Below are 21,245 nucleotides of genomic sequence, written 5' to 3'. Positions count from 1 at the left end.
AGTGGAACTGCCTTCTCCCTCTGCTCTCACACGGTAACTAGTGAGACCCTTCAGCATTTGCCCATGCTTGCCATGGGGGATGGAGGATCCTTCCCAGCAAACACAGGCCGCGGACTGGAGAGCTAGGGTGTCTACCCCGCATGCAGACCGCAGGGACTTATTCGGGAGTTCCGTCTCCTTTAACTCTCCTGCAGAGAAACAAGGGAGCCCCCTATTTTACCACGTGCTCCAGCTTTGTCCACCACGAAGGCAAGCTGTGCTGCCTACCTCTTCCTTAGCTCAGGGGATGATGGGAGTCGTGCTTAGAGGGAGAGTAAAGTAAGTGAAAATGAAATAGATCCGTGCGTCCACTGATGGCCCACGGCATGGGAGCTTTGAATGAACAGAAAAAGTGTGGACTGGTTATCTTTACACCTCCCAAATGACTGAGAGTGGAGATGATAAAAGCAGTAAGTCGTAAGAAGGAAATATTATTTTTATGTCAATTAGATTGGATCTGCCAAAGAGAAACACTATGTGTGTGTGTGTGTGTGTGTGTGTGTGTGTGTGTAGTGTAACAGAATTTAGACAGAACCCCCGTAAAAATCAGTTCCATTATCTTATGATCCATGAATGGGTGCATTATTCCCAGATGTGAAGGAGGATCAGAGACCTCAAATAATCTCACGTGATGGACTCGGGACCGAAAAGAAAGGCAGGTACGCCGCGAGGACAGTGGACAGCACAGCATTTTAATCTGTATCTATAGAAAACATTTATATAAGCTCTCTAATAGAGGGATTATAGAAATACATTTCATATATAATAGTGTACTTTAGTGTACTCACTGTGAAAATAGCACATTTATTTAGAGACGGATTTTACGCCCAAGGTCCGTGTGGATGTTTTGAAACAGATCCATTTCCTTCTCTTGCAGTCATTGTTCCCAAGAAAAGCAAAAGTGCCCCAAATCTGCCATGACTCCTCATCGCGAGTCTCCTCCTTGCGTGGGTGGCGTATGTCCCAGGGTCACCCCGATGGCCCAGGCCAGGAAAGGATTCTGGGAAGCGCCCGGGTCTGGGGGCCCGGTCCCTACATTTGCCTGCACTCGTGTCTCGTGCACATGGCCTGTCGCTCGATCCTCCACGTCCCCTCCTCGTAGGTACAGTGACAGATGGTGCATTCGTCTGTTTTCACCTCTCTTCCAGCTGGGATGACAGCCGTCTCGGCAAAGCAGTTGGGGCCTGAAAAGGAGGAGAGGGTTGTCTGTTACGTGTGTGCACATCACGTACTTGGGTGGGAGGCTGGCCTGACCCTGTGCGTCCGCTGCAGCCACGCTCGTGCACGGAGGGCCGTGAGAAAGCTACCGTTTCGTCGTGCGATGTGCTCCCACTTTTTCCCTGAAATGAAAGCAGTGTTATGTAAAACGGTGAGAAGTGACAATACTGCGACTTTCACCAACAGATTAGTCAATTCAGGGACCTGCTCTGAAGGCCAAACCTGCAATCATTTGATTCAATTAACCCTAAGTAGTCATCGAAAAACCTAGCCGAGACTTTCGGCAAATTAGTCTTCTTAGAAGAGGGTGCAGAAGCAAAGCAAGTGGCTTGAAAGGACACGAATCCAGGGTCACCTCTGCGGCTCTCAGAGCAGGTGTCAACGCTCAGCACACAGGACACCCACCTGAACGGCTCTAGAGACGCTGGTCGCCGGCCCCACCCTGCGCTTCTGATGCCCAGGCTTGGCTGGGGCCAGGGAGTTCGCTTTGATGACCAGCACCCAGGGAGGGCCCATGCCCTGGTCAGGGCCACCCCTGTCTAAGCAGGAATCAGGGGCCCATCATCTCCCGTCTTCCCTGAGAGCTGAGGGTCCCTCGATTCTCAATCCCCAAGAACGACAAACTCCTCGGCCCACAAAGGTGCCACTCCGCATAAAGCAGAGGACGTGGGGAAGTTGGTATCAGAGAGCTTTCCGGTGTGGGCTGTTTGAGTGGTTCAGATGGGAAACTGCTCAGCCTCCACCCTCCTCTGAAACGGGACGTCGGACCTTCCCGCAGCCTAAAGAGAGGCCTGACTTTGAATTGCAGCCTGAGAGACAACCCCAAGGTCAGTTCCACTCTGGTTTCCTCCCTTCTGAGTTCCCAGAGGGCCTGCTCACCTTCCCACTTGCCACGCCTGGGCCCACGGCCTCTCGCATCTGGCGTGGCAGGCTTGGTGGCGGTGAAGTCCCTGCTGCAGCAGCTTTGGTGGGTTGTGGGCCCCGGCCACCTGCTGGCACCTGCCCTCCCAGCCGGGCGGGCCGCCTCCTGCCCTCACCTTGGACGGCGTCCTCAGCTCTGGGAACGCAGCCCCCTCTGCTCCTGGGATGTCCTGATGTGGACACTTGACGCGAGCTCTCTTTTTTCTTTGTTTCTGTTTGTCTCTTTTTCAGAGTCTAATTTCAGGGCTCATTCTCCTTCTCATTCACTCTAATATCCAGCAGGGTGCTTTGCACATTGAGGGCACCCCATAATTGCCCAGAAAACCTGTCCCCTTTGATACAAGTGATCAGGGAGCCTTGCTCATCTCCTCTGCAGAAAATTCTGGATTCAAAATTTGGTCCCACCACTTACTAGTTATGTGATCCTGGACGGAGTGACTTCATTGTCTTGAGCCTTCCTGGCCTCATCTGCAGAGTGAGAATATAATACCTCGCAGGGTCACCTGAGGATTAAACCAGGTGATACACTGCTGCCCTTACGTTATTCAACAAATGCTAGCAAATTCCTATCCTTCTGGCCTCAATTAATCTTTCTATGTCAGCATAGCAGTCACTTCTTTCCATTTTCTTTTTTTTTTTGGCTGTGCCCTCGGCGTGCAGAAGTTCTGGGGCCAGGGATTGAAGCCGTACCACAGCAGTGACACCACCAGATTCTTAACCCACTGAGCCGTCAGGGAACTCCCCATGTATAGTAGTCACTGCCAATGAGTTTTTAGTATTATTAATTTATCTCTTTACTTTTTATATCACGGTAGGACTTTGGATCTTTCTTTTTCAGTGGTTTGTGCCCATGGTCATCTTTATTTTTTTATGGTCAAATTATCAAATCCAGCTAGCGAGGGGCCCGGACTCCAGGCTGTCCCCGTGTCCTTCACGCTCTGCCACGTCCAGCCTCTTCCATGTCTGAACATGGCATATGGACCCCCATTTATTTACATTTCCCTTCTGTCTTTTCACCAGTGTTTATAGTGTTGGCATTCTGTTCCTGTTTTGTTAGAGTTACACCTACGTGTGTCATTTTTTGACCTTATCTCAAGGGTAGTATGTTTTTAATTTCCATTTTCATAACATTCATTGCTAGTAATGCAAATGCGTTGGTTTTAGTGTGTTGAGTTTGTGTCCCGTGGTCTTGCTGAATTCTATTACTAGTCGTAGACAGGTTTTTTTTTTCTTTCAAGTTTCTAGTCTTTTCTGTGTTAACAGTCATGCCATCTGCAGATAGTGACAGCTTTATTTTTGCTGTTGTTTCTCCGCCTTTTGTTTCCTTTTCTCGTGCGGCCTCGAACTTCCGGTGTGGTGTGGATACTCTCACCTGTTCCTGATCTCAGGGGAGCGAAATCAGCTACGGCCTTTTGTAGACGCTCTGGATCGAGGTGAGGCAGTTACCCTCTGCTCCTCGATTGTGAGAGATTTTGTCACGAGAGCCTTTGAATTTTGTCAGATGCCTTTTCTGCATTAAATTGATAAATCAGGTGATTTTTCTCTCTTGAACCTGTTCATGTGGTGGTTTACATTGGTAGATTTTTAAAATAATCTTCATTTGAGAGCAGTTTTAGGTTCACAGCAGAACTGAAGTGCAAGCACAGAAACTTCCCGTACACCCCTCACCCCACGCGCCAGCAGCCTCCTCCGACAGCAACACCGGGCGAGTGGTCCGTTTGTGAACTCATGACCTACATGGACACGCTGTCCTCACGCAAAGTCCCCCGTCAGCATTAGGGCCCGCTCTTGGTGTTGTCCCTTCCAGAGGTTTGAAGATGTAAACGGCATAGCATCCACTTTTAATCTGTCGTCTTTCTATTTACAGGGGGTTTCTTGCAGACAACATATAGTTGGGACGTGAGTTTTGATACACTCTAGTTCTGTCTTTTAGGTCATTTACCCGAAAGTGATTATTGATATCTTTGGATTCCTATTTATCACGTGTTACCATTTTCTGTTTGTCTCCCTTTGTCCTTAGTTTTGTCTTCCACTATTTTTCTCTCTTCTTTTTTAACTTTTTTCCGAATGTTTATTCTAGAGTTTGCAATATACACTTACAACTAACGCGAGTCAACTTTCGCGCTACCTAGTGTTTCATACAACACTTCGTGAAGAGTGTGAACAATACTAAATAATGACGAAGCATCCTAAGCTCTGTTTCCCATCCATTGCGTCACTGCTTTTCACTTCACTTGTTTATGAGCATAACAAGGGTATCTGTCATCTGTCTACAAGGCCGCATACACTTGGATACATGGTTACTTTGAATAAACTATGAGCTAGTATATCAGCTAAGAATAAGCAAAGTAAATGTTTTCGTCGTGCCTTCACGTACTCCTTCTCCACTGATCTTCCTTCGTGCAGATCCAAGCTCCTGACCTACATCATTTTTCCTTCTAAAGTTTCTTCTAATATTTCTTACAAGGGAGGCCTACTGGCAGAAGAACCCTTCAATTTTTGTTTATATGACAAACGATTTCATCTGCCGTTTTCAAGGATAATAGAGGGACAGAATTCTAGCAAAGCTGTTTTTTTCTCTCAACACTAAACATCTCACTCCATTCTTTCCCCCTTTTTTTTTTTTTTCTCTTTGTGACTTTTTTTAGGGCCTCACCTTCGGCATATGGAAGTTCCCAGGCTAGGATCTAATCAGGACTGTAGCTGCTGCCGGCCTACACCACAGCCACAGCAACGCCAGATCCTTAACCCACTGAACGAGGCCAGGGATCGAACCAGCGTCCTCATGGATCCTAGTCAGATTCGTTTCTGCTAAGCCACGATGGGAACTCCTCCATTCTCTTTCTTTGCTTGCAGGTTTGCCAAGGAGAAGTCAGATGTAATGCTTACCAGCCATGGTGATGGATCGTTAACCCACTGTTCCAGGGTTGGGGATTGAACCAGAGCCACTGCGGAGACAATGCCAGATCCTTAACCTGCTGTGCCACAGTAGGAACTCCTTAAGTTTTAAAAGTATGAATTTAATTTCCTTAATAGCTTTCACACAAATTATGTTTCATATTGGGTAAGTTGCAGTAGCTTATATTTTTCAAGGGGTCAGTTCAAAGTTGGTAAATTATGTGTGTAGAGTTGTCGACAGTATTTATTATTCTATTAATTTCCGTGGAATCTGTAATTGCATTGCCTGTTTTATTCCTAAATATTAGTAATTTGCATCTTCGCTATTTTTTTTCCTTTGTCTTGTAGGGGTTTATCAGTTTTGTTGGCCTTTTAAAAAATTATTTCATTAACTTTAACAATGGACCTTCAGTTTTCAATTTTATTGATTTTTATTCTTTACTATTTTATTTTTCTAGTAGTTCACTTTTCTTTTTCTAGTTTCTTGAGTTGATGACATAGTATTGATCTGAAAATTTTCCTCTTGTCTAATGTAACCATTAAGTTCCATAAATTTCCCTTTCAGGTCTATTTTCTCTGTGGCCTCATAAGTTTTGATGTGTGTTAGTTGTATTTTCATTTTCATGAAATATTTAATTTTATAGACTTGTAGCCCAAGAACCAATAAAAAGCTTGAGGAAAAAGCAGCATATATGATAACTTGCTAAACTAAAATATAAGTAAGTTACCAAAAGAGACTCCTGCCATGAAAAAGCAAATTCTGGTCACTATAATTATTCAGTGGCAAAGAAGCCTTTCTATAATTTAGCTTCATTAGGAAGTAGGGGGATAGAAAGAAACTCTTTCTAATCTTGATTAATTAATCTAATTAAAATATCTCGCTTTCATGTGTATATGGCACTTTAAAAGAAATGTGAAGCACACAGAAGAATTTTAGAAATATGGAAATGAGCTTTGGAGGGATAAAACATTAGTCCAAGTCACAGGTCTCATCATTCATTACTGATACATTAAATTATATTGATCTGCCCTGGCTGTTATTCAAGGACCCTCAGGCTAAAAAGGGCTACTTTCAAAATGAACACAGCCTGTAATTTCTTCCTGCCTCAGGAACAGTCGTTCCAGTAGACAGTGGGCAGGCATTGCTAAAGTGAATTTCCTGCGCTATTCGGGCGTCAGGGCAGAGTCCGCAGTGTGGAGGCTGCCGTCACCTCAGCTGGGCCCCAAGAGCGTGTGAACCCCTCTCCCTCTGACTGACCCCAGAGCGTCAGAAGAGCTAGAATGAGGCCCAGCACAGGAACCGGGGCCGGCTGGCGGAGGGACGCAGGGCCACCGGCCTCCACATCAACTCTCCCAAAATGCAGAGTATGTGTCAGAACCCAGCTTTGCCCTCGTTACCGGGGTGGGGGGGGGGGTGGTGACAAATGCTGCTGCCGTATCAGGAAACAGAGGAGGCTGCAGCCATCCAGCCGTCCCGGGCAGCCGCCCCCGGTACCCCAGTGAGCCCTGAGGGGACACAGGATGGGACCAGGAGGCCGCCACCCCCAGAGAGGCCCTGAGGGCCCCAGGATGAGAGCACCGGACGCCGGCCCCAGACAGCCGAGGTGCAAGTCAAAGGGACGACTCCAGTGAGCCCGGACCCTGGCATCGTCCTGCGCACAGGAAAACGCCAAATGCATTAGCGTGAGATGTCTGGTTTTCTTTCATTAACGGTGATCTTTTGATGTTCTGACTACCTGGTCTGTGTGGCAAAAACCCCTTTACCTCCTGGTTCCTCTTTGCCCTCTTTGGCAAAGTCCCTTAGAGCTCCCTGACAGGCTGGGTCCTGGACTTAAGTCCTCCGTTTTGTCTGCCGAATAAAACATAATTCTCTGAGTTCCCATTGTGGTTCAGTGGGTTAAGAACTCCGCATTGTGTCTGTGAGGACGCAGGTTTGATTCCTGGCCTTGCTCACTGGGTTAAGGATCCAGCATTGCCACAAGCTGTGGCGTAGGTCGCAGATGCGGCTTGGATCTGGTATTGCTGTGGCTGTGACACAGGCCTCCGCTGCAGCTCCCATTCGACCCCTGGCCTGGGAACTGACATCTGCCACAGGTTCGGCCCTAAAAAAAGAAAACAAAAACAAAGCATGATTCTCAACTTTCAGGTCACACAGTTTTTTGCAATAGCTGTCAGCACAATCCAGCCCATAATAGGTGCACTCACTGAGTGCCAGTAAATTAGGTTAAACCGTACAAACTCCAAAGCAAGCCTGATCCTGCTATGCCATTTGTAATTAAGCATTCCTCCTGGCTGCCCTGTGTCCCCAGTGGACCTGCCTGTCCCAACGACAGCCCTCAGTACCCCCATGCCCTTACCCAGTAGGAAACCCCTGGGGTCAGGAGCCACGACGAGGTTGCAGTTTCATCTCAGTGTATATAGCACTGCCTGCAGCACAGAGCTGAAGCTCAGGACAGGTACAGCTGAGTTATGATTTTAGATGAAAATAGAACTGCCACAGCCACATTGACAGGTAAATTGCCAAGATGCTTTAGATGTTCACTAGGAGTAGTCAAAGCCAGGAGAAGACAGGGGGCAATAAAGAAAGACCTAGATGGGTTCCGGGGGATATACCTCCTCCTCCTTCACCAGAGACTGAACTTTGAGGAGGAGCCCAGCCCAGCAGGATGCCAGGGCAGTGAGTGTAAACCCACGCAGCAGGAGCCCAGCAGGGCCAGCATTTGGCTTCTAGGTCAATAATACTTCTGCTCTGCCCCATCTTTTTAGCAAACCCTGCTACTAATTAATTTGTTAACAGCATTTTTCAATTTCAACTTTTCAATACAGTCCAGTTCTCAGTCAAATTCTCCAACTTTTCTTTATTTCTTTCTTTCTTTTGGCTGCACCTGTGGCATGCAAAAGTTCCTAGGCCACTACAGAGACAACGCCAGATCCTTAACCCACTGAGCCACCAGGGAACTCATCTCCAACTTTTCTTCTGTCTTCTTGAGCATGTTAATCTGTGACTTTAAAAACCTTTTGTAATATTCACCATTTCTTGATAATGTGTAAGTCTATTTCTCATTTTCTATTTTGCTTTTCTCTTGGTTTGGGGGTTGGGTGGTATTTTCATGGATTTCCTAGCATCTCTTATTTAAATGACAGATAGTGTGAAAGATAACATTATATGGGCTCTGGACGGAGCCTTCTGGCTGACAGAATATAGTAATCTGGCTCAGAATGAAGTTCAGGCTTTGTTAGGGCTGGTCTTGTCCCGGGAGCCCTCTTTCCTGGGGCACAGGCTCGTCAGGTCTGGGTGAAAACCCCGCCTGCTTGCTGGGTTCCTCCCCACTCCCTCCTGAGCACAAGCTCCAGCCTCCCCCCTGCACCAGCTGCTGCTTTTTGTTTGGCTTCTGCCTGTCTTGCCTGGCACATGGCGGCTGTGGAGACTGCAGATGCCTGGAAGGAAAATTCCATGAAGAATTTTGGCCTCACTTCTTTGCGGTTGCCTCTTCTTAAGTGCAGCTTCCCTGTTAACTCTCAGCTGCTCTGGTGGCCCCAATGCCGACTTCTGGCTCCCAGCTCAGCCAGAAGGCTACCACCCCGGGCTTCATTTTTTAGGGTGTTATCTATCCCTGTTCCAGAACCTGCAAATGCCCCAGGCAAATGTGGAGCAGTGAAGATGGAGCTTAGCTCAGTGAGCCTGCCTTCTCTCTGCATCAGCCATTCAAGTCCCTTTCTCTCTGATATCTTCAAACAAGTTTTTGGAAATGCGTGTCTATTTTATCTAAACATTAGAGCTGATCTCAATGAGGGGGATTTTTTTCATACACTCTATCATGGTGTGAATGAAAAATGTTGCTTGCCGTATCACTACACAGAGGATGCTGCAGCCCTCAATCTCTACAGCAACCCCAACAGTGCAACCCGAGGGGGCTCAGGGCAGAAAAGAACAGGACACCTGCCCCAGAAAGCTGAGATGCATATCAAAGCAGTGATTTCAGTGAGCCCAGGTCCTTGCCTCTTCCCATACCTAGAAAAGTGCTAAGTTCACACAAGCTTCCAAGACTGAAAAAGGAAGAAACAGAAATTATAAATAGACAAGTACTAAAATTGAAACTGTGATAAAAAAAATTTCCGTAAAACAAAAGAGCAGGACCAGATGGCTTCTATCAAACATTCAGAGAAGAGTTAACACCTATTCCTCTGAAACTCTTCCCAAAAACTGAAGAGGAAGGAACCCTCCCACACTCATTCTGTGAGGTCACTATCACTCTGATACCAAATGCAGATGAAGATGACACACAGAAAAGAAAATTACATGCCATTATCACTGATGAACATAGATGCAAAAATCCTCAACAAATTTTTAGCAAACCAAACCCCAACAATACATTAAAAAGATCATATACCATGATCAAGTGGAATTTATCTCAGGGATGCAAGAATTCATCAGTATCCACAAATCAACCAGTATTATGCACCACATCAACAAACTGAAGAATAAAAACCATATGATCATCTCAATAGATGCAGAAAAAGCTTTTGACAAAATTCAACACCTATTTCTGATAAAAACCTTCCAGAAAGCAGGCAAAGAGTGAATCTATCTCTGCATAATAAAAGCCATATATGACAAACCCACAGCTAACATCATTCTCAACAGTGAAAAGCTGAAAGCATTTCCACTAAGATCAGGAAGAAGACAAACATGTTCATTCTCACCACTGTTATTCAACATAGTTTTGGAAGTCCTAGCCATAGCAATCAGAGAAGAAAAAGAAATAAAAGGAATCCACACTGGAAAAGAGGAAGTAAAGCTGTCTCTTTTTACTGATGACCTAACACTATACATAGAAAATCCTAAATCTCCCAAGGCAACAGAAATAAAAGCAAAAATAAACCAATGGGACCTAATCAAACTGAAAAGCTTTTCCCCAGCAAAGGAAACCATTAAAAAAAAAAAAAGGCCCCCAATCTCAATATTTAAATTTATAATAATAAATGTTTATAAAGTGCTTATTATAAGAACCAAGAACTATTTAAGTGTATTCCTGTATGATTCAAATAATTCTCAGAATAAATCTGTAATTTATAACCTAAAAAAAAAAAAAAAAAAAGACAACCTATGAAATGGGAGAAAGTAGTTTCAAATGATGCAACTGACAAGGGCTTAATCTCTAAAATATACAAACAACTTATACAACAGCCAAAAAAACCAACAACCCATTTGAAAAATGGGCAAAAGACCTAAATAGACATCTCTCCAAAGAAGATATACAGATGGCCAACAAGCACATGAAAAAATGCTCAAGATTGATAATTATTAGAGAAATGTAAATCAAAACTGCTATGAGGTACCACCTCACACCAATCAGCATGGCCATCATTAATAAGTCCACAGATAACAAATACTAGAGAGGGTGTGGGAAAAAGGGAACCCTCCTACACTGTTTGTGGGAATGTAAATTTGTACAGCCATTATGTAAAACAGTAGGGAGGTACCTCAGAAAACCAAATAATAGAACTACCATATGACCCAGCAATCCCACTCTTGGGCATATATCCAGACAAAACTTTCCTTGAAAAAGACACATACACCCATATGTTCATTGCAGCACTATTCTTGATAACTAAGACATGGAAGCAACATAAATGTCCATTGACAGATTAGTGGATTAAGAAGATGAGGTATAAAAAGATAAAAACAACAACAAAAAACAAAAAGAGTTCCCATCGTGACACAGCAGAAGCAAATCTGACTAGGAACCATGAGGTTGTGGGTTCAATCCCTGGCCTAGCTCAGTTGGTTAAGGATCCAGCATTGCCATGAGCTGTGCTGTAGGTCACAGACACAGCTTGGATCTGGCATTGCTGTGGCTCTGGCGTAGGCCAACAGCTGTAGCTCTGATTTGACCCCTAGCCTGGGAACCTCCATCTGCTGTGAGCGCGGCCCTAAAAAGACAAAAAGACAAAAAAAAAAAAAAAACCCAAAACAAACAGATGTAGTATGTATACACAATGGAGTACTACTCAGCCATAAAAAAGAACAAGATAATGCCATTTTCAGCAACATGGATGGAACTGGACTCTCTTGTACTAAGTGAAGTAAGTCAGAAAGAGAAAGACAAATACCATATGATATCACTTATATCTGGAATCTAATATATGGCACAAATTAAACTTTCCACAGAAAAGAAACTCATGGACTTGGAAAACAGCCTCATGGTTGCCAAGGAAGAGGGGGAGGGGGTAGGGTGGACTGGGAATCTGGGGTTAATAGATGCAAACTATTGCATTCGGAATGGATAAACAATGAGATCCTGCTACATAGCACTGGGAACTATATCTAGTCACTTGTGATGGAGCATGATGGAGGATAATGTGAGAAAAAGAATGTATATCTGTATGTATGACCTGGTCACTTTGCTGTACAGTAGAAAATTGACAGAACACTGTAAAGCAAATAATGGAAAAAATAAAAGTCATTTAAAAAAAGAAAATCCTAAAGATGCTACCAGAAAACTGTTAGAACTCATCAATGAATTTGGTAAAGTTGCAGGATACAACATTAATACACAGAAATATCTGGCCTTCCTATACTAACAATTCAAGACCAGAAAGAAAAATTAGAGAAACAATCCCATTTACCATCACAACAGAAAGAATAAAATCACTATGAATAAACCTACCTAAAGAAACAAAACTCCTGTACTCTGAGAACTAAAAGACACTGATGAAAGAAATCAAAGGTGGCAGGAGTTACCACTGTGGCAGAGTAGGTTAAGACTCTGGAGCATCTTGGGTCGCTATAGAGGCATGGGTTTGATCCCCTTCCTCGTGTAGTGGGTTAAAGGATCCAGCATTATTGCAGCTGCAGTGGAGGTCACAGCTGTGACTCAGATTTAATATGCCATGGGTATGGCCGTGAAAAAAAAAAAAGAAATCAAAGGTGACGCAAATGATTACGCCATGCTCTTGGAAGAATAAAATTGTCAAAATGACTATACTACCCAAGGCAATCTACAGATTCAGTGCAATCCCTATGAAGTTACCAATGGCATTTTTCAGAGAACTAGAACAAAGTATTTTCAAGTATGTATGAAAACACAAAAGACCCCAAATAGCCAAAGCAATATTGAAAAAGAGTAATGGGACTGGAGGAATCAGTCCCTGATTTCAGTTTATACTACAATGCCACAGTCATTGAAACAGTATGGTACTGGCACAAAACAGAACTATATATCAGTGGAAGAGGATAGAAAGCCCAGAGATAAATCCAATCACCTATGGTCAATTGCTCAATGACAAAGGAAGCAAGAATATACAATGGAGGAAAGACAGTTTCTTCAATAAGTGGTGCTGGTAAAACTGGACAGCTACATGTAAAAGAATTAACTTAGAACATTCTCTAACACCACACACAGAAATAAACTCAAAATGGATTAAGGATCTAAACGTAAGGCCAGATACTATAAAACTCCTAGAAGAAAATGTAGGCAGAACGCTGACATAAATCACAGCAATATCTTGTTTGATCCACTGCCTAGAATAATGAAAATAAAAATAAACTAATGGGACCTAATTAAACTTACAAGCTTTTGTGCAGTGAACAAAACCATAAACAAAACAAAAGGACAACCACAGAATGGGAGAAAATCTCTGCAAATGAAGCAACCAACAAGAGATTCATCTCCAAAATATACAAACATCTCATGGAGCTTTATATGTACATATATAAAACCCTATCGAAAAATGGCAGGAGATATAAACAGACACGTCTCCAAAGAAGACATCCAGATGGCCATCAGGCACAGGAAATGATCAATATCTCTAATTATTAGAGAAATGCAAGTTAAATCTACCCTGATGTTTCGGGTTTGCTCCCTGGCCTCGCTCAGTGGGTTAAGGACCTGGTGTTGCTGTGGCTGTGGTGTAGGCCAGCTGCTACAGCTCTGATTCAACCCCTAGCCTGGGAACCTCCATATGCTGCAGGTGTGGCCCTAAAAAGACAAAAAAAAAAAAAAAAAAAAAAAAGGTCTGCAAACAAATGGTGAAGAGAGTATGGAGAAAAGGGAACCCTCCTACACTGTTGGGAATGTACCTTGGTGCAGCCACTATGGAGGACAGTATGGAGATTCCTCAAAAAAAAAAAACAAAAAACAAAAAACAAACAACAACAACAACAAAAAAAAACAGAACCACTGTATGATCCAACAATCCCACTCCTGGGCATATATCCAGAGAAAACCATAATTCAAAAAGATACATGCACCCCAATATTCACTGCAGCACTATTTAAATTAGCAAAGACATGCAAACAACCTAAATGTCCCTTAAAAGAGGAATGGAGAAAGAAGATGTGGTGCAGGGAGTTCCCACTGTGGTGCAGTGGAAACAAATCCAGCTAGTATCCATGAGGATGCAGGTTCGATCTCTGGCCCGCTCAGTTGGTTGAGGATCCAGCATTGCTGTGAGCTGTGGTGTAGGCTACAGACATGGCTTGGATCCAGAGTTGCTGTGGCTCTGGCGTAGGCTGGCAGGTGTAGCTCTGATTCAACCCCCAACCTGGGAACTTCCATATGCCGCAGGTGCAGCCCTAAAATAAACCAAAAAAACAAAAAACAAAACCCAAAACAGAAGCTGTGGTACATATATACAATGTAATATTATTCAGCCATTAAAAGAATGAATTAATGCCATTTGCTAGAAAATAGATGGACCTAGAGATGGTCACACTGAGTGAAGTAAATACAACAGAGAAGAACAAACAGATTATGACATCACGTATATGTGGGATCCAATAAAAAAGGATACAAAAAACTCATTTATAGAAGAGAAAATGTCAAAACCAAGCTTAGGATGATGGTAAGTGAAACCACTGGGGAGAGGGAGGAACCTGGGAATAACATATACACGCTACTGTATAAAATAGATAATTAAAAAGAACCTACTGCAGCACAGGAAAATCTACTGAATAGTTTGTAACAAACTGTATGGGAAAAAAGAATGGATATATGTATATGCATGACTGTTTCACTTCGCTGTACACCTGAAACTAATACATTGTAAGTCAACTCTACCCCAATACATTTTTTTTAAAAAGCTCTAAATTCATTAACTCGAGAGGTCTATTTTTCTTTAGTTAACAGTCATCTTTTGATGTGCCCACTACCAGGTCTTTGCTGCAAAACCGCCTACGCATCCTGGCTCCTCCCCGACCTCCGCAGAGCGGTCCCTTGGGGGCAACAAGGGAGGCTGAGTCCTGGGCTTGAGTCTTCAGTTTTTTCTGCCAAATAAAACAGAACTCTAAACTTTTTTTGTTCCTTTTTATGGCCATACGTGGGGGTATATGGGTTGAATCGGTGCTGCAGCTGCTGGACTGCACCACAACAGCAGCACTGGATCTGAGCTGCATCTGTGACGTACACTGCAGCCTGTGGCTATGCCGGACCCTTAACCCCCTGAGCAAGGCCCGGGATCAAACCCGCACCCTCACAGACACTATGTTGGGTTCTTAACCTGCTGAGTCCCAGCGAGAACTCCTAATTCTCAAATTTCCGTTGTGCTTTTTTTTTTTTTCCAGTCAGCACCAACAATTCCCAGAGGAGACAGAAGAGGATGAGCAGCCCTGTAAGAGAGCAACGTCCCCTGTAAACGCTGGGGAGATGTTTTCAACCGTTGGGCAAGTAGGGATGTCGACTCAAAGGTGTTACAGCTTTATTGGTCCCCAAAAGTCAAACCGCCGGTTATCTCATTGAGCAATCTCATATATGCACCCCCTTCCCAAATGATTCTGTGCGTCCCTGTTTTTGAACCAGCTCTTTTGTCTTCCTGATGTTCTGTCATTAGCAAATGAAGTACAATTTTGTATTTGCAGTCTATCCATGAATGTAAAAACATATTTTATAATTTATATGAGCGTTCAACTTCATCGTTTATAGAAACACATCTGACCAGCAATGACTAGGATAACGCATCACCTTACATGCGGTCCTCCTTGTTAGGCACTCAGAGTTCTGCTCGTCTTTCTTTATCCTCTTTGTTCCTAAGGGTTTTTGCTGCCAGGTGGGAAAACTGAAGTCTAGAATATTCACACTACGAAATACTAGACCTTGGAGGTCTTTCGTTTGGGGTCCCTTCACGCACAGATGGGAAAGTTGAAACCTAGGAATATCAAGAGATTAGAATTGAGATCGTATATCTGATTTTCTCTTGCAAAACGTGTGTTTGTCTCAAACGTTTCTGGTACAATCAAGTGGGCCAGCTGGCCCTCCGATTTCAAAATCGCAAGCGTGAATGACGACCAAAAGGCACCACTTGTTGCCAAAGGCCGACTAAGGCTTCCTGAATTAAAATAGAATTCAGAAGCATAGTAATCAGGTTTTTCTTTCACGTTTTTAGAGGTCACTGTGGAAAGGCAGCGTAGCAGCTCCTGGGACACACTGCTGGTTCTTGGGGGAGCAGGCAGGGGCCACAGGGATGGCCCGTGAGGTCCCCACACTCCATGCAGGCCCCACCCTGCAGCTGCTGCCCGGTTCCCTCCCCTTCGAAGGCTCTGGGACTTCATCCTTCAAGGGACCCTTCTAACGCCCAAGCCCCCAGATCGTGCCAGCCTCTCCTGCCTTCCGCTGCAGTCAGGACTTCCCTCAGACCCCACACGGGGCATGAACATCCAGTTACCTGGGGAAATAAAGACTGGTGTTGATGCCAGGCAGTTTAGAACTTGAGGCCATCTTACTTTATTAGTTAGATCCAGCTTCATTCACTATGATGGCACAGCACCAATTTTAACCTTCAAAACAGAAGCCTAAGTAGCACCCTGAAAAAAATGAAGAAAGTGCAACTCCAGAAAACAGTGCCTTTCCAAACTCCATTAATATATCTATGGACAAAAAAGTCACCTGCCATTCCAGTAAACAGCGCATCCTGGGGCCATCGGGCCATCAGCCACTGTGGCCGTCCCTGGACGGTGTGCCCTGAGAGGACTCAGGATGGAGAAAAACGGGGCGCTGGCACCTGAGAGGGTACATATCAAAAGGATGATCTCTCAACCAGCCCAGACTCTGGCATCTTCCTATACAGAGAAAAGCACTAAAATTGTGACTTGCGATGTCTGGGTTTTGTGATTAGAAGTAATGTTTTGATGTTCAACTACATGCTTTCTGGTTTGCTTCCCCCGCCCCCCAGCAAAAGCATCCTGGCCCCTCCCTTACCTCTTTGGAACCGTTCCTTGGGGCGACCTGAGAGGCTGCCTTCCTGGGCTGTAGTCCTCAGTAAGGCCACCACATGAAACACAATTCTAACTTTCAGTTTTCATAGCCAAATAGTCACCTGAGACAAACGCAAGGTCAGGAATGACCACCATCACAAAGTAAACGTGTCGAGATCAGAAACGGGACCACCGCGCTGCACCCGCAGAAACAGAAGGTACACCTGCCATCGCTATCTGGTCCCACTTGCAATTATTTAATGTCAGCTTCTTTAAATTTAAAAAGCTGAAGCTCCTCTCAGTTATTAGAAAACTTTTCAGAAGCCTGGAAAAACTGGGATGTGTGAATCTTCTTTACAGCTGCAAATTTTACAAAATCTAAATGCAGTTTGCGTACTTCATGTGAGCGTCTAGCGTCCAAGTTGAAATGTCCTGTGTGTATACAATACCCATCAGCTTTCAGAGATATAGTACAAAAAAGTATGTAAAATTTAAAATTAATACTTAAATTGACTACGTGTGGCAATGATAATATTTTGGATGTACTGTGTTATATCAAGCCTGTTATTGCCTTCATCTCATCTGCTGCTTTTTATACGCAGGCAGCAAGACAGCCAGCCTGTGGCACAGCCCAGCCACCCAGCGTGGAGGATGGGCTTCTGTGCCTCCTCCCTGGGCTCCTGGATCCATCAGAGCCCCTCACACTGAGCTCGAACAAAGGCCGTGAGGCTCTCATTAATTTCGAAAGGTAAGCCTTGCCATCCAGAATCATGGTACGAATTAGGAACTACCTGTCATCCTGATAAAATGCATGGAACCACAGTTTTCTCGTCTTCTTCCACACAAAACTCCTCTCTGAACAAGCACTGGGTCCAGGACACCTGGGAGCAGCTGAAGCAAAAGGCCACAGAGCTGACAGCCTGGATCACCACGAAGTTCACACGAAGAGCGGAGAAAAGTAAAGCCAGGAGCCCCTCCGCGTCACGTGCACGGGGATTCACCCCACGGAGGAGGAGGAGGAAAGGGCACCCGGAGCCGCTCTGCCCAGCGTTGACCAGCGGGCACGCAGAGGGCACCGGGAAGAGAAGACCCGCCACAGGACTGGCCCTTCCCACCTTCACCCCCCGCCCCGGCGCTGCCCTCGGGTGACTGTGGGAGGAGCCGCGGGCCTGGGATCAGCCGGACCATGTGCCCAGGCTATTTGGGCGTGAGACCCTTGCCCTAAGGGGAAGGGTTATGCGCTAATTCTAGCTGGTTCAACTTTATGGGAACAGCAAACCTGTGGCACACAGAGGAGGAAATTCGGAACATTTTTGTAAACACAGAAGGAGTCCCCACTTGATGTGAGTTTTCTATGTTATTAATAAAAATTACAGTTGTACAAAGTATTCTGCCATAACTTCACATTCAGCCCCACAACTAGAATATCCTTTTTATTTTTCCTCATTTTATGAAATTAGTGCTTTGTATCTTTTTCTTTATCTGACTTGTGAGCCGTTATAATTCTATTGATTTGGTCAAAGACAGTTTTTCGTTTTATCAATTCTCCCTATTTAAAAAAATTTTTCTAATTCATTATTTTCCTATCTGTTTGCTTTTATTTATTCTTTTTTTTTTTTTTTATTGGCCAAGTCCATGGCATGCATGTGGAAGGTCCTGGGTCAGGGATCAAACCTGTGCCACAGTAGTGACAACGCTGGATCCTTAACTAACTGTGCTGCAAGGGAACTCCCCTCTGTGTTTTATTAACTTCTGTGTTATTTTTGAACTTTTTATTTTTCTCTCCTTTGGAATCTCTGCTTGATTTATTTATTTTTTGTCATTTTAGGGCCGCATCCGCAGCATATGGAGGTTCCCAGGCTAGGGGTCCAGTCGGAGCTACAGCTGCTGGCCTATAGCACAGCCACAGCAACACCAGATCCAAGCCTCGTCTGAGACCTACACCACACAGCTCATGGCAATGCTGGATCCTTAACCCACTGAGTGAGGCCAGGGATTGAACCTGAATCCTCATGGTTCCTAGTCAGATTTGTTTCTGCTGCGCCACAACAGGAATTCCCTTTGCTTGACTTATTTTTATCCTTGTTTAGAAATAAAAATAGTTAATAAATTCCTTGAAGAACTGTACACATTTAGAGCTGACTAGCTCTAGGGATTTATTGTGGAGAAACCCTTCCTTCATTCCGCTCTGCTTTCTGTCCCTTTGGTTCAAACTGGTCGTGTTCCTGCTGGTATAATCCCATCTCTGTTCCTGGCCTCTGCTGAGACGGCTGATTAAATCTACAGGTCACCAGGGTCTCTTTATCCAAAGGTTTTTCAGCTGCATCCTTTGTATTCTCTTTAGAACAAGCTTTCTCAGTTTTTGAAATATGGATAAGCTGAGAATCTTCGAAATCTCTAAGTTCTGATTCCAAATAATTCTGTCTCCAATTCATAGCTCTCCAGAGAGCTGGCTGTCCCAACATGTGTCCCAACCCTTACAGGATAAAGGTGTTTTTCTCACCATCAAGCCCTTGGGGGATGGCTTTCCAGGGTGACAGATCCAAGGCCAGACGATAGGAATTCTACCAATCCAGGAGCATGGAATATCTTTCCATTTCTTTGTATCCTTGTTAATTTTCTTAATTAATGTCTTATAGTTCTCACTGTATAAGTCTTTCACCTCCTTGGTCAGGTTTATTCCTAGGTATTTAATATTTGGGGGTGTGATTTTAAAAGGCGTTGTGTTTTTACATTCCTTTTCTAATATTTCATTGTTAGTACACAGAAATACAATCAATTTCTGAATATTAGCCTTGTATCCTGATACTCTGCTGAATTCGTTGATCAGTTCAAGCAGTTTTTGTGTGGAGCCCTTAGCGTTTTCTATATGTAGTGTAATGTCACCTGCACAGCGTGATGATTTTATCTCTTCCAATTTGGATACTTTATTTTATTTATTTATTTGTCTTTTTAGGGCCACACCCCAGGCTAGGGGTCTAATCGGAGCTAGAGCTGCCAGTCTACACCACAGCCACAGCAAGGCCAGATCTGAGCTGCATCTGTAACCTACACCACAGCTCACGGCAATGCCAGATCCTTAACCCACTGAGCGAGGCCAGGGATTGAACCTGCAACCTCATAGTTCCTAGTCAGATTTGTTTCCACTGCTCCACGACAGGAACTCCTGGATACTTTAATTTTTGTTTGTTTGTTTGTCTGATTGCTACAGCTAGGACTTCCAATACTATGTTGAAAAAGAGTGGTGAGCGTGGGCATCCTTGTCTTGTTTCAGATTTTAGGAGGAAGATTTTCAGCTTGTCCCTACTGAGTAATGTATTGGCTGTGGGTTTGTCATAAATGGATTTTTTTTTTTTTTTTTTTTTTTGGTCTTCTTAGGGCCTCTCCTGCAGCATATGGAAGTTCCTAAGCTAGGGGTCGAATCATAGCTGCAGCTGCTGGCCTACACCACAGCCACACCAGTGTCAGATCTGAGCTACATCTGCAACCTGCACCACAGCTCACGGCAACGCCTGATCCTTATACTGAGCGGGGCCAGGGATCGAACCCACATCCTCATGGATACTAGTTAGATTCATTACAGCTGAACCATAATGGGAACTGCCTCAGTAGTTTTTTGAATCTCTATTTTATTGAGTTCCTCTCCAATCTTTATGATTTCCTTCCTTCTCCTGACTTTTTTTTTTTTTCTAATTCTTTTAGATGGTAGTTTAAGTTGTTGATTTGAGATTTTTCTTCTTTTTTGAGGAAGGCCTGTATCGCTAAGAACTTCTTTTGAGGCATTCCATAGATTTTTGTTGTTGTTTTTGTCTTTTTAGGGCTGCATCTGCGGCACATGAACTTTCCCAGGCTAGGGGTCAAATTGGAGCTGCAGCTGCCAGCCTACACCACAGCCACAGCAACACAGGATCAGAGCCAGGTCTTCAACCTACACCACAGCTCACGATGCCGGATCCTTAACCCACTGAATGAAGCCAGGGATCAAGCCCGCGTTTTCATGGATACTCAATGGGTTCATTACTGCTAAGCCCCACAGGGAACTCCTAGCTTCTAAACTGTGTGTTTTCATTATTATTCGTCTTGAGGTATTTTTAGTTTTCCTTTTGATTTCCTCGTTGACTCATTGGTTAGCAGTATGTTGTTCAGCCTCCATGTAGTCAGTTTCTTCTCTTTTCCAGTGGGTGATTGCTAGTTTCATGCCGTTGTGGTCAGAGAAGATCCTTGAAATAATTTCCGTACTCTTAAATTTGTTGAGGTTAGTTTCGTGCCCCAGTATGGGGTCAGTCCTGGAGGATATGTTCCATGTGCTCCTGAGAAGAATGTATATTCCGGGCTTTTTGGGTGTAATGTCCTGAAAATATCAGTTAAGTCTAATTTTTCTATTGCATCATTTAGGAACTCTGTTGCCTTATTGGTTTTCTGTCTAGAAGATCCATCCGTTGATGCGAGACGGGTGTTGAAGTCTCCTCCTATGATTGTATTCCCATCAGTTTCTCCTTTTATGTCTGCTGGTATTTGTTGTAATATTTTGGTGCTCTTATATTAAGGGGCATATATATTTGTGAATGTAATATTTTCTTCTTGAATTAATCCTTTTATCATTAAGTAGTGTCCTTCTTTGTCTTTCTTTATGGCCTTCATTTGAATATCTATTTTGTTTGATAGGAGCATTGCAACTCCCATTCTCCTGTCTTTTCCATTTGCATGAAAAGTATTTTCCCATCCCCTCACTTTCAATTTATATATGTCCTTCACAGTAAGGTGAGCTCTTGTAGGCAGCACATTGTAGGGTCTTGTTTTTTTTCACCAGTCTGCCACTCTATGGCTTTAGATTGGAAGATTCAGTCCATTGACATTTAAGGTAATTATTGATAAATATGTATTTATTGACATTTTAAACCCTGTTTTCCAGATGATTCTATGTTTCTCCTTTGTTCCTTTCTTTTATTGATTGGATAATTTTATTTTATTCTTGTGT

At 43.9% G+C, this 21,245-nt stretch overlaps 1 protein-coding gene across 4 annotated transcripts in view; it reads right to left on the bottom strand.

Moving 5' to 3' along the window:
• Window positions 1-710: 710 nt before the first annotated feature.
• The window catches only part of VWC2 (von Willebrand factor C domain containing 2), a 101,282-nt gene continuing 80,747 nt past the window's right edge, over window positions 711-21,245 (bottom strand). For 2 of the 4 annotated variants that reach the window (XM_084978553.1, XM_084978552.1), the window contains exon 4: window positions 919-1,223. In XM_084978553.1, the coding sequence (XP_084834679.1) occupies window positions 1,072-1,223 (152 nt within the window). In that variant the 3' untranslated portion in view covers window positions 919-1,071. Of the gene's footprint in view, window positions 1,224-21,245 lie in introns of all 4 variants that reach the window. The other 2 variants (XM_021063907.2, XR_014816883.1) reach the window with 2 other exon arrangements.

The sequence above is a fragment of the Sus scrofa genome, chromosome 9 (genome assembly GCF_054392235.1).
Source record: "Sus scrofa isolate SSC_HxYL_T2T_F1_AM1 chromosome 9, Sscrofa_HxYL_maternal_Yorkshire_Landrace_v2.0, whole genome shotgun sequence".
In the NCBI taxonomy this organism is placed as follows: Eukaryota; Metazoa; Chordata; class Mammalia; order Artiodactyla; family Suidae; genus Sus; species Sus scrofa.
Note: the sequence above shows the minus strand (reverse complement) of the source record. Positions and strands in the feature narration are given on the sequence as shown.